Source organism: Catharus ustulatus, chromosome 1 (assembly GCF_009819885.2).
Source record: "Catharus ustulatus isolate bCatUst1 chromosome 1, bCatUst1.pri.v2, whole genome shotgun sequence".
Taxonomy (NCBI): Eukaryota; Metazoa; Chordata; class Aves; order Passeriformes; family Turdidae; genus Catharus; species Catharus ustulatus.
The window spans coordinates 20,822,529-20,835,531 of NC_046221.1; the positions used below are offsets into that span (position 1 = coordinate 20,822,529).

The 13,003-nt window shown below is 41.3% G+C and overlaps 1 protein-coding gene across 1 annotated transcript in view; it reads right to left on the minus strand.

The window, feature by feature from the left end:
* The window catches only part of LOC117003600 (macrophage mannose receptor 1-like), a 49,005-nt gene extending 45,143 nt beyond the window's left edge, over nt 1-3,862 (minus strand). The window contains exons 1-3 of the mRNA XM_033073645.1: nt 3,799-3,862; nt 3,512-3,695; nt 1,872-2,045 (exon numbers count right to left, since the gene is read on the minus strand). Coding sequence (XP_032929536.1) covers nt 1,872-2,045; nt 3,512-3,593 — 256 coding nt within the window. The 5' untranslated portion in view covers nt 3,594-3,695; nt 3,799-3,862. The remainder of the gene's footprint in view (nt 1-1,871; nt 2,046-3,511; nt 3,696-3,798) is intronic.
* Between the last annotated feature and the right edge of the window lie 9,141 nt (nt 3,863-13,003).

Genomic DNA, 13,003 nt, shown 5'->3' on the forward strand with positions numbered 1-13,003 from the left:
GCCTCAGTGGACTTTTTCCCGCTGGAATAGAGCTATAGGTACACATTGAGTGCCTCTCCTGATGGTCTTAGACCGTGCAACTTGTTGTCTTCCCCAACACTTTCTTTGAAGTGCAGTATACAGTTCAAAAAGACATGGTGCAACCTATAAAGAAGTAGCATTTTATAGGCCACTAAAAATTGTTTTCTCTAGCAACACTGCTTAGATCCTTTCCTTGGGGTTTAAGCTTCTGCTGTTACTGCCTCAGCATCTCTTTCCAAATCACCAAATAAAGGGTCATAATCATAATTAAGCCATGTCCACTGATAAAATTTCTCAACCTCTATTGATTATAATAACTGTTGCAAGTACAGTCTCATGCACTCTTCATTTTGGAGAAAATGTGAGGTGGTTATGGTCACAGTGAGAAGTAACTGAGTCTTGGCCCCAGTATGAGCAGCTGCAATAGTTTGCATCACATATTTTCCTGCTGGTACCCTTGGTCCCCTGGATAGCTTAAGATACAACACTTTATTCTTACTATATAAACTTTAACATGCACAGACTTACACATTCTATTTTTAAAGGTGTGGTTGAAGTTTATTAACTTACCACACTCTCATTCATTTCTCTTTCATAGGGATGACTAAAACTTCTGCTACCATGGCCTGTCTCTCACTAAAATATATGACCCAAAATTGAATATTTTATAGCCAGTACTGAAGAATCAGGAAGGAAACATGCAAGCAGCCAGTATAAAGCAGTTTTTTTCCAAAAACAATCACTGCCATCTGAATGGATTTCCTTGAATTATATCAAAGAATTAAACAAAATTTTAATGATGCCTCCTATTTGTTGTACTCAAATAGTACTAGGCAGGGAGCATTCTTAAGTCAACTTCGCATGAGCTTTATTAATGGGATTGATATTCCCAGCATATTTTTTATTTTCTTGAAAATTATACTGGCATAGGAGAACAAAAAATGTGATTTTCATTTGTCTGAAATACTGAATGCAATATTCATGGAAATCAGGCAAGGACACCAGCATTTTGCAGTCAAACCAGTTAAGATCAACACAAACAGCTTTCTTCACATCTAAAGAAAGGCATATTTTTCTCCTCAGCTCTGCTTGCAATCAGCTGGTGCTTTACAGCAAAACACAATAATGAAGAAAAGGAGGGAGAAGTGCTACCTTTCTCAGCATGACAGAGGAAGTAGATTGCAGACAAAATGTTTAGTACATATTTTACAGAGGTCCAGAGAAAATTCATTAAAATTTAAAAGAATTCAAATACAAGCCAGCATAAATTACTCCTATTTACTTAAAGTAAGATCAACATTTCTAAATAAAGTTCTACATGTTGATAATACTGCATTTTAAACAACAAGTATATTCAAATCAGGGAATTTAGAATACAAATACTTCTAATAGAGTTAAAAGACAGAACTAAAATACAGTACACAGATTTGGGAAACACTGGGATGTACTGAAGAGTTAATGAAAGCTCCTTCATGTCTAAAAGACAACCCATTCTTCAAAGTTAAGTTTAATTTTCAACTAAACTGTATTCTGGCTTTCAGTTCCACTTCACAGATTTCTACTTTTTGACCTTTTATATTTACTGGTTAGGCCAATGTAACATCTTTACATCTAATTGACTTTGTATTTAAGTAAATGGTGTGCATATTATTAATATACTTTCACTCAAAGATAATTGGGCAATGTTTTTTGTGTTGGGTCCTATATTTGGATATTTACGTAGCTCTTAAAAGGAAAGCAGACTAAACAGGGACAGAAACTGAAACTATTTCAAACTGTAAAGGAGTTATGGACACATTTACGGGCAGCTCAATAACAGCACAGCAGAACCATGAATGTAAATAGCTTACATTTCATTGGGCAAAATCCATACTTCTTGTCAACATCATAGTCCGAAGTGGTTCCACACCAGAACCAGCCATCTGATCTGCCAGCATCTGTGCAGTCAGCATACCATTTACCCCCAAACTTAAAAGGAAATACACAAGGGGCTCCATTGTCATTTCCTTTCACTGTGTAGGTATCTAGGGAGACACAACAATTAAAAAATGTAGAAAAGTTGATAAGCATGGGATATATTGGAGTTCATCTTTATGATCCTATTACAAAATATTATAGCAAGGAAAGCCTGCTAGCTTCGTACACCATTGTACTAGAAATGGAACATTGATCATTTGATCATTTTACTCTAGTCCAAGCTGATGCCCACATTCACAGTGAGACAATTTTTTTGTTGCTAAGGGATGCAACAGACCACAACTCTCTGAGCAAAGACAAGTACATTCCCATGCTAAATTTCCCATGCATAACAATCAAAAGTATAAAATCCACACACTTACTCAATTTTTTAAAGCGCAAGAGAATGTTGAGCATTCTGTCAATAACCCAGTCAACTGCTGATTATTTTGGACATGGAAGAGCTTGTACACGTAGACTTTAAAGATAGATGCCATGGAGTGACTCCAATATATTTTACCCAAATAATTTTATATTTGCATTTAAAGATATTTTTTGTTTGATCAGAAACCTGAGTCAATGAAACATATGAAAGTAACTAAAGCAGCTTTCAGTGTGTGCACATGTAATGTACATTCATCGATGGAAGGACATACAGGAGAACTGTACTCAACAAGGATTTTTGGAGAGGTGACATACCAGGGTCACTATCTCACAGAGCTGCTAGAAAACAGAGGAGGAAGGAATAGCAGGACATTATTACATTTCCCCCCTGCCTTCTTTCACACAATTTGCTTTGTTAGGGTTCTTCTATTATGGCGTCTGGCCAAGGACTAGTACTGTAATTAGCCATGGTGTAAACCACAGAAACTGCATCCATGTCTCCCTCTGTGACCATTTCTGTTTATCAAAGAACACTAAATGGGAAGTCAAATGTATTTCCAGATACTTATCATGAACACATATATAAAGAGAGAGACCTGTATTATACATAACTTTTTCAAATTTAACTATTTAAAATATTTTTTTTTGTCTAACATTTTAGCATCAACTCTGAGACTCCCTTCAAACATCTAGGAAGATATCTGCAATACATTGGAAATTAAGATATCAAGTTAACTAATATCTTACTGACAGTTAATATTTGCACCTCAAGAAAAAAAAATGTAACCAACGGATTAAATGCTCACACTACATCTTTCTGTATACATGTAGTCAATATTAAAAGCTATCATCAACTGCTGTGTAATAGTTATACACATGTTTTGAATAGCCATAAAATTTTTTATTCTCTCCAAATGAACCACTACCATGCATGGTTAATCATCTATCAGCACTTTGATAAGTTTGACAAAAATCAAAATGAACTACTCAAGAAATAAAAAGCTCACCCACTCCGTATTATTGATTTCACCTGAATTTGCACTCACTGATCATCAATACAATTAAGGAAATTCTTCAAGATGTCTAATATTTTAACTATCTATACATAAAAATGAGTTTGAAATACAGAAAATAATTTACAGAACTTTACCTTCATAGCCTCGAGAACACAGATCGTCTGTGGTTCCGTAGACTTTCCACCTACTCCATAAACCAGATCCCTTGTACAGCATAATATTCCTTTCCTGTTTGTTTCCATAGTTGAAAAACAGATCTTCCCCTTGGATTGCAAAGAGAGTCTCGTTTCTGCATTCCCATCGCTGCAGTTCACTAGCCTTGTCACAAGGATACAGAGTGATCGGAACCCAGTCTTTCTTCGAAGGCACTCCCAAGCACGATTTGAATGCTATGCTCATAAGCTGGTGATCTGAGACCCACCTGAATTTTTGTGCATCATTTTCTTGAACACAAGGAGCAGTAGTCACTGAATTAGTACTTTGAGCCAATACACAGCGCTTGTGGTCTTCATTGTATATTAAGAAGATGCTAGTATCTGTAAGAAAAATAACACTGGAATGATTTGGGTTGAAGTAACCTTACCTACTATCTAAATGAAATATGAATCTGGACATTCCTCTTGGTGTGAAAATCTCATCATGTATTCGGCAAAAGAAGGTGTGGACCTCACCTGTTAAAGTGGCTGTATGATGCTTCTAGTTCAGATATGAGGACATTTCAACTGTTTTGTGTAAGTGAAAGCATCTACACACAAAAGCACGAGGCAGCAGAGCAGTATGCCTAGTGCCTCCTGTAGATTTAAAGCAAGTGTTAAACTGAAGAGAGAAAATACACTAATGGTGTTAATCCTGCACCCATAGGAATTACTGCGATGAGGCAGCATGGACACTGTAGAGAGCAGAACCTGACACCAAACTCTCCAGCAGCACTGACTGCCAGGCTGGGGAGATGACAACAGCCACTAAGTTCTTCAGGCTCCATTTCCTCACAGTGGGAGCTCTATTCACAAAAGCCATGTTAAAGCATTAACAGAGAAGGATGTGTTTTTAAGCTTTATACTCAAGCTTCTTGTAGAACATACTTCTTTTTCACTTTGGTCATCAGTGACTTCTTTCTTGCATCTTTCCATTATGAATGAAATACAAGAGCAGTGGGATTTGCCGTCACCAGTTAAGCCTCTTTCTGACTTACAAAAATATACAAAACTCTTCATAGTTTCCCAGGTTATTTCTCTCTCTTAGTAAATGGTGCTTCACGACAAACATTTACACATATTCAAGGTTGATTTCAAAATGGTAGCCACTTGAAAAGTTTTCAGTTTTACTTGGATGTGTTATGGAGTGTAATGTTTTTGAGCTGATCTTGCTGAAAGGCTGAAAATTTCTCCTCTCTAATCCACCTAAGATACATTTTAGCACAGTAACTTAATCATGCTCTTTTGCATAAGGTTAACAGGATGCACAACATGTTAAAACTGCATATTAACTGTGCTATGAGCTAGGAAGGAGAAATATTAATTTATGTGACTCTAGGGGTTGAAGCTAATTAAAATACTATTTATTTTAGTGTATGACTACCAAATGAAACAAATGTCATAATGGAGAAACATTTAAGGGAGAAACAGGTTAACCACAGAAAGTCTTCCCTTCTCTGCTGAGGTTCTAATGTGGAAATGATCTTATTTTGCTGCAGAAGAACAATCTGGGGACGAATAACCTCTCTCTCAGAGAAAGAGCTGACCTAGACCTATCTCATCTATAGTTCAGCTTCCTTCTCTTGTCCTTTGGCTTCCAACTCACTGGGAAGTAATGCAAAACTGATGATCACTGGAGGAAGAAATCGTTGTCTTTTGCCAATGTGTTTTACTCACAGACAATACAAGGAAATGTATAATTATCACCACTGGTGACAACTTCTTTTTATTCTGCTTTTCTACTAGCATTTAGCACAATGTTATTGTAAACTGATATATGCAGTGCTTGCAACTCTCCTTTTCCTGAAATCGTGTTTAAAGTTTCTGGATAAAAGAGATGTCAAGCAATGTCACATGCATAGAAAACATTACCTGATATTTCAAACTGCTAAAATTGTATCCGTGGCCTAAAATAATTGTCCTTATTTTCTGGTTCTTGTGATGTTAAAGAGAAGATGCTATGCACATGAAAAAAGTATCCCTGATTCAAAAGCCTGGATTGCTGTGTCCAAGCAAGAGAGGGCACAGATTTTTGGTTTCAGAAATTAAGTTATAAAGCTGAATAAAGTGGTCTGACCAGTGGGGATGGAGAGGGGGACAAAACTTATGCTCTCTACTATTCTGACAGTGCCTTTACAAAACATTAGAAGTGTGCAAATCCAACACACCTGCTAATACAAGGGCATATTCCCAATGCAGGGAGTAGTACATATGTAAGCAGCTAAACGGCCAACACAGCCAAGAAGGCATTGAAAATAAATTAACACCAAAACAGGGGAATAGAACAAGAGGTAGCAGGATGCTGGGGCTACTGTGGCTGAAGCTGTAGTTGCAGGAGATCCTTTCCCTCAGTCTTGCTCCTCTCTAGTCCATGGTTATCAAGCAGACTCATAACCACTGTATTGCTCAAGTTTACATATTTATTTCTGCCTATTCTGCCATCAGAATCAACGAAGGGGATTCCCATATAACAGATCCGTGTGAGTAATTAGATAGTGTAGAAGAAACAAACCAGGTAATTGTGCAGCCCTTCCTCTGCCAGCTCCTCTCAGTAAACACTTGATACCACTCTTGCCAACATGATGAGCTGTATCTGTAAAATGGGCTGAGCAGAATCACACATGTCACCATTAGCTGTGTGTCACTGTTCTGCAGCAACATTTGTCCTAGAGATCTGTAACAGGTGCCGTTCTTCACTACAGATGAACCGTGGGTGGAACACTTTAAGGTCCACCACAGTGTGCTCATGAGTATCACTACAGTGTTAGTACTTTGAATTAAATCTATTTCTAACAGTAATTCATATTTTGAAACTTACTGCTGGAAGGAAGGTCCTTAAAATGCATAAGAACATGCCAGGCTTAGGAAACAACTTCACCATTACCAGTGCACAACCAGCCATTCAGGGAGATCTAGCATCCTTTCCCTCAAAAGTACCAAGTAGATCCCAAAAGAATTTTTCTCACAGGCTTTCATTTTTCTTACCTCACCACACTATGACTATTTGCCTATCTGTCTCTGGCCCCAAGTTGTATTTTAATAATTGTGCCAAGTACTGCAGAAACCCATCGGACAGTATCATTTCCACTGTGAAGACTTCCAGAATGCCAAACCAACTTCATGCTCTGCCGCATTTGCAAACCATCACAGATATGTGAGTGTAAATAAAGAAGTAATTTGTTAAGCCAGTGAAGTGCTACCAGTATTTAACACTAATGGAGAGTACCAGAAGAGCAGAGCAAAAGCCAGAATCAAAAGTGGAGAGAGCAAGGAGGTAAAAGCAGGTAGGACGACTGTGTTCTCTACACAGACTCTTGCTTACCAGATGCCCTAAACTGATTGCTGCTAATTACACAAAGGAAAAAAGGTTACAAGGCAGCGTTATGAAGATTTGCATCGCTAAATCTCAATCTAGAGAGCAGAGGATGCTGAGACATTTTCAGGAAGGGCAGGTGCAAAACTTCCACTGAAAAATAGCTGTGAGCAGGAAATCATGGTAAATCTCAGAGTGAGTGGGAACAAAATCTACGTAGACCAAGCAGAAGAATTTGCCCCTGTTTTCACACCTCTATCCATACCAGTACCTCAGTACCCTAACATCCCGCCACAAAAGCCATCTGCCAAAAGCAGGGCTCATCCGAGGGGGCTGGAGGACAGGCACAGCCCCAGGACCAGGCAGTTCTGCAAACCTCTGCCGTTTTCCCTCTCTGAGGGCAAGCTGGGTGATGGTGCTCAATCAATCAGGGACTGATAGGAGCGGTGGGGGAAACTGAGGCAGCGCCGGTGACAGCCCTGTTCGGTGTCCAGAGCGCCACGGGCACCCCAAAGACCGCCCTGGCCAGGCTTTTCCCACCGGGCACCTCTGGATGCGGGCAGGAGGGGTCCCGAGGGTAAAAGTGCGCTTCACCTGCTCCGCGCCCGCTGCGCCCCCCGCACGCCCCAGGTCGGCCCGGCTCTGTGCCCCCTCGTTTCGCGGCTCGCCGGGCCCGCACCCCGGCAGCACTTACCGAGGCGCGGAGCAGCGCGGGGCAGCAGCCCCAGCAGCAGCAGCCCCAGCAGCAGCGGCCCCAGCAGCGGCGGCAGCGGGCGCGCCATGGCCGCGGCTCCGCCCGAGGCGTCCCGCCGGGCAGCGCAGGGAACGGCGGCGGGATGGGGAAAACTGCGCTCCAAATGATAAGGAAATATCCTGTCACATGGGGCCTTTTGAAATAACAGGAATTCGCTGTTCAAACTTTGCTTTCCTAAGCTGATTTTTTTTTCCCTTAGCGGAGGAAAGAGCCTCTTTCCAGGCATGTGCAGGTGATAAAGCGGCGATAGCAGAGACGAGCACTGCTTCTCTTGTTGCTGCCGTCGTGTGGGGTGTTTGTCTTTTTTCTTTTATCCTCTTTGCGAGTCTGCCAGCGTTGCATTTGGGTCAGTGGTTTGTATTCCAAGAAAATTAGCCAACCCCGCTCGAAGGATATCCCTCTCCTTTTGTTCTGGGGTAAGGATAGGAGAAACCCAAGTCTCGAAGAATAGCCCTGCTCGAACGCCCGGGTTTCTCCTCAGAGCGAGGACTGCAGAAGGAGCAGAGACCTACTTTTGGGATCCCGGGATCTGGGCTGCGTCCCCGTCCCCATCACTCCTCCCCCGGGTGCCAGCAGGGCTCCAAAGGAGCCAAGGAGGAGCCGGAGGGGACGAGGGGGTTAAAGAACCCTACGAGGAATTGTCTCAAGTCCAATAAATTAATTTCATCCCATTTGTTTATTTGCTTGTTTTATTTATTTATTTATTTATTCTACCGGCTATGATGGTTCTGCTGTTAACAGGACTCAAATCTTGCTCAAGAATCAATGCAGGAAAGACAAAACCTTGCCTGCTAGCTGGGTTTCACAAGCTGAAGCACCTGCCTGGAGTTCAGTGATCTTTCTGAAAAGTGCCTTTAGTGCACAGTCCACCTTGATGTTTTTACAGCTTCTTTCTGCGCTGGATACAGAGCAGTATGTTATTTCTTCGAGATCACTATTAATACACAGCTTGAAGAGTCAAAACTGGATTGAAAACATCAGTCTTACTGTTGTTTTACATAGAGAGGCATTTGTAACATATGGGACTCACTGCGTATTTTGATGGGGCATACATGAGGCTCAGGGAGCACCTTATTGCTCTCTGCAACTCCCTGAAAAGAGGGCTGAGTGGGATGGAGGGTGGTCTCTTCTCCCAGGTAACAAGTAACAGGACAAGAGGAAATGGCCTGAAGTTGCACCAAGGGAGGTTTAGACTAGATATCAGGAAAAATTTATTTCCTGAAAGAGTGGTCAAGCACTGCAACAGGCAGCCCAGGGAAATAGTGGAATAACCACCCCTGGAAGTGTTAAAAATGTGGAGATGAGGTGCTTAGAGTGACAATTTATTGGTAGGCTTGGAAGTGATGGATTATTGGTAGGACTCAGTGATTTTAGAGGTCTTTCCCAACCTTAAAAATTCTATGATTCTATGAACCTGTAAAGCATCAAAACTACCATGTGTATAAAGCTGTTGTGCAGCAGGCGGTACCCCTGTGCTATCATGCACTTGGAAATCTCTGATAAGCATTAAAAAATTGTCAAAATTTTCCTTCATGGAAGTTCTGGGTGAGAAAGTACAGCACATCCAGGGAAACACCAATATGAGATTATTATGGAAAGAGGTAGAGCAGGGTAAGAAGGTACTTTGACACTATTATAAGAGGAGAAGAAACAAGGGAGATGGAAAACAAGCTCATTTGAAGTCAATGAAACTCCTGTTAACATTGGAAAGGATTCCAGCTAGGCACTCCAGCTGTGCTGGGTCCTCTTGGGGGCTACATGAGGGGAGTAAAGAGGAAGTGGTTCATAATTTCTCTCAACATCTGTAGAACCACAAAAAGGTCAGGAACAGCCTGGCCCAGGGACAGGAGGTGGGAAGTATTTCAGCCATAATCAGCAATGTTCTGTATTGTTGTGTTGATGAATTGTCATGTAGGAAACTTAATCTCTTGCTGTGAGGGAGATATTTTTTTTTCCCTAATTATTTTTCCCTAACTATTTGCGAAACTCAAAAGCCCAGGAAAACATCTAGTGTTAAAAGGAACAAGTCAGAAAAATGCTGCTGCCCTAAGTAGAACACTGCTGTTTCTAAGGCTATCACTGAAAGTTTGGGCATTTGTGGCATTCTTTTGGTTCAAAATAATCAGAGATGGGAGATGCTGTGTGAAGTTCAGTCTCAAAGGAAAAAAATAAAACTACCACCAAAGTCTTGACATGGTTATGTAAAGACTGATTATGTGATGGTTATATGCAGCAAAGGCACAAATAGGCAGAAAAATAGAATTAAGTAGATGAGTAGTGATACCTCTTTGGCTGTCAGTGGCTGTACCAGGAATGAGCTATACTCTGAAGTGACAGAAGAAACTGTTCTAGGCTGTTTTTGGAGTTTCTCAAGTGGGCAAGATGCTGAGCAACCTGATATAAGTTAACCCTTCTAGAGGACCTTCTAGCCCTTCATGCTAGATGACCTCCCAAGGTCTCTTCCAACCAAAAAGAAACTTCAGAAGAACTACTTCCAAGAGACATATTCCAGCCTCCCTTCCTGATTTGAAAACTGCCTTTTTCTCACTGTCCCTTACACTCAGTGGATACACTGAAGATATTACCAGTTCAAAGCCCTTTTGACACAGACTTACAGGATACAGACATATATGTATATGTGTGTATACATATGTCTATACATACCCCCTGTCTAAAGCAGCACAGGTCTTGATGGGCTAATTCACCTAGCCTCTGTGACTCATTTGCAGCACACTCATCAGTAATTATACTTGGATCTGGTTCCCTCTTTCATCATCAATCATATATTCTGATCTGATATAGTCAAAGGGAAGGATTTTCTGTCTTCTGAGTCAAAAGGATTCAGCAAAATCTCGGGCTGTAGTGAGTTGTAGGCAAAAAGTTACCAAAAGCTCATTCTGCTAAATAACTAATGACAGGGTACATGTCCTAGATAGACATATGTTTTCATCTTTCCCGTGGGTAGGAAGCCAGCTGACATTCACACAGAACAGAAAGGCTTGAATTTCTCTGAGACAGGTCAGATCCTCTCTTCTTGTGGCACATCCAGTTCGTGCAATTGGTCATTCTTCCTAGCAAAATACATTGAAATACTGAAGCCACACTGGCCCTTGACTTTTATAGTAGACTGGAAAATGGAAAATTCAGTCCTAAATGAAATCATATCCAGACTTGAAACATAATATGCCTGTATTGTATGTGTGAAAGAAAAACAAGTGGACTGCTATCCATGCTTTTGCATTTGCATCCAAGATGTTTTTTGGTGTTTCCTGTGGGAACCTGTATCGCTCAGACAGTATTCAATAGGTTTCTACACATTACTAATATTTGCACGGGGTGCTGCAGTGGGTTACCTGCAATGGAAGCCTAAAACCATTTTTGTATTTCATTAGTCATCCTAGAGTATTTAAATAATCTCACGTTACTGAATGATTTGGGAGACAGAGCTTTCTGGAAGATCGTACTGTTGTAAGAAGATAATTAAAATTAGGCACTGTACTGGTTTCAACTGGGATGTTAATTTTTTTTGTAGCAGCTCAGATCCTTATATGTTTTGATATCCCTGCTGATAACACAGTGATGTTTTAGTTATTACTGAAGAGTTTTGCAGAGCCTGAAGGCCTTTTCTTCTTCTCATACTGCCCCATCAGTGAGCAGGCTAGGGTGGGCAAGAAGCAGGGAAGGTACACAGCCAGGTCAGTTGATCCCAATGGACCAAAGAGATATTCCACATTCTGTGATGCCTTGCTCAGCCATAAAAGTTGGGGGAATGAGAAGGAAGGGGGGGACATTCAGAGATATGGTGTCTGTCTTCCCAAGGCCCTTATTTCCTTGGGAAGTAGCTGAACACCTGTCTGCTGTTGTAATGTAGTGGAAAAATTCCTTTTTTTTTTTTTTTTTTTCTGTTTTGTTCCTGTAGCCTTTTGCTTTCCCTATTAAAATGTCTTTATATCAACCTACAAGTTTTTTCACTTTCACCTTTCTGTTCTCTCCCACATCCTTCTGCAGGAGAGTGAGTGAGCAGCTGAGGGGTTGAGCCGTCAGCTGGGGTTTAACTACAACAGACACAGACTAAAACATTTACTAAGTAGTTTCAAGAACTTTACTATTCTATGCATTCTAATTAGTATTTAGGAGTGAAAGACTTTTTTTTTTTTTTTTTGTTTAAACCAGAATCTTTCAGGATCAAAAGGAGTTAAAAGATAAGAGGAAAATCACAGAAAATGGAGAGAAATCTTTAATTTTCTCAAAGATTTTCAATGATAGTTATACTAAATGTATCTATGAATTTGAGGCAAAATATTTTAATTCATACAGTGCTGTGTATGAACTGAGAGAGCCAGTACACAAACCTGTGAACACTGGGTGTGGATCAACAGCCACCAGAGTTTAATTCAAGTGTAGCTAAAGCTGAATCAGACACATTTCCTCCATACAGGAGCTAGTAGAAGGAAGGGTTGTGAGCACTTGCAGCACTTTTTCTTGCTTTACAAGGCTTAAGCTCATCTTGTTGACTTCTGCAAGCACACAACACAGCTAACGGGATCAGTGAACAAAACAACACATAAGTAGGATCCAGTCTAGCACTGGTTTTACAATACCATTATCTCAACAACAAATCGTGACCACTGGAGAGAAAAAAAATAAAAATAATGCAGTAATACACTGCCAATAAATTTAATTCATTTCTATGTACAGTAATGTCACAACTATAAGGCGCACCCTTTTGACTAAAATTTTCCCCTGAACCCGGAAGTGCGCCTTATAGTCCGATGCGCCTTATATGATGCACAAAGTTGCGACATTTGCCACCCCAGAAGTATGAGCCGTGAGCCGTGGGGGGAGCCGGCAGTGCCACAGCAGCCGGGTGGAGGCGGGCCCAGGGGCCCATGGCTGCCGGATGGAGGAGGGCCCGGGGGCCTGCGGCACTGCCCCTCCCGGGTACAGGCAGTCCCGGGGGCCCATGGCTGCCGGGTTGAGGCGGGGCCTCGGCCAGCAACCGCGGGGGGGAGCTGGGGGCGGAGCCTCGCTGCAAAAAAAAGTGCGCCTTATAGTCCTGTGTGCCTTATATGATCTACAAAGTTGCGGATTTTGCCGACTCCCGGGGGGTGCGCCTTATAGCCCAGTGCGCCTTATGGTCGTGAAATTACTGTAAGTACTTTAAATCCCACCAAAAGAAAAACCAAAAGAAAAAAATAAGAAAATACTCAAATGTATTCAGCACCTACATGTCCTAAAACTCTAGTACAGTCATCCTAACCTCCCCATGCTGTCAGTGGATGGAGCAAAGCAGAAGCAATAAATAGAGGACCCGTTTAGATGCCACTCTTATGCTTGGTCTTACCTAACTTGAGCCTGAGCCTGC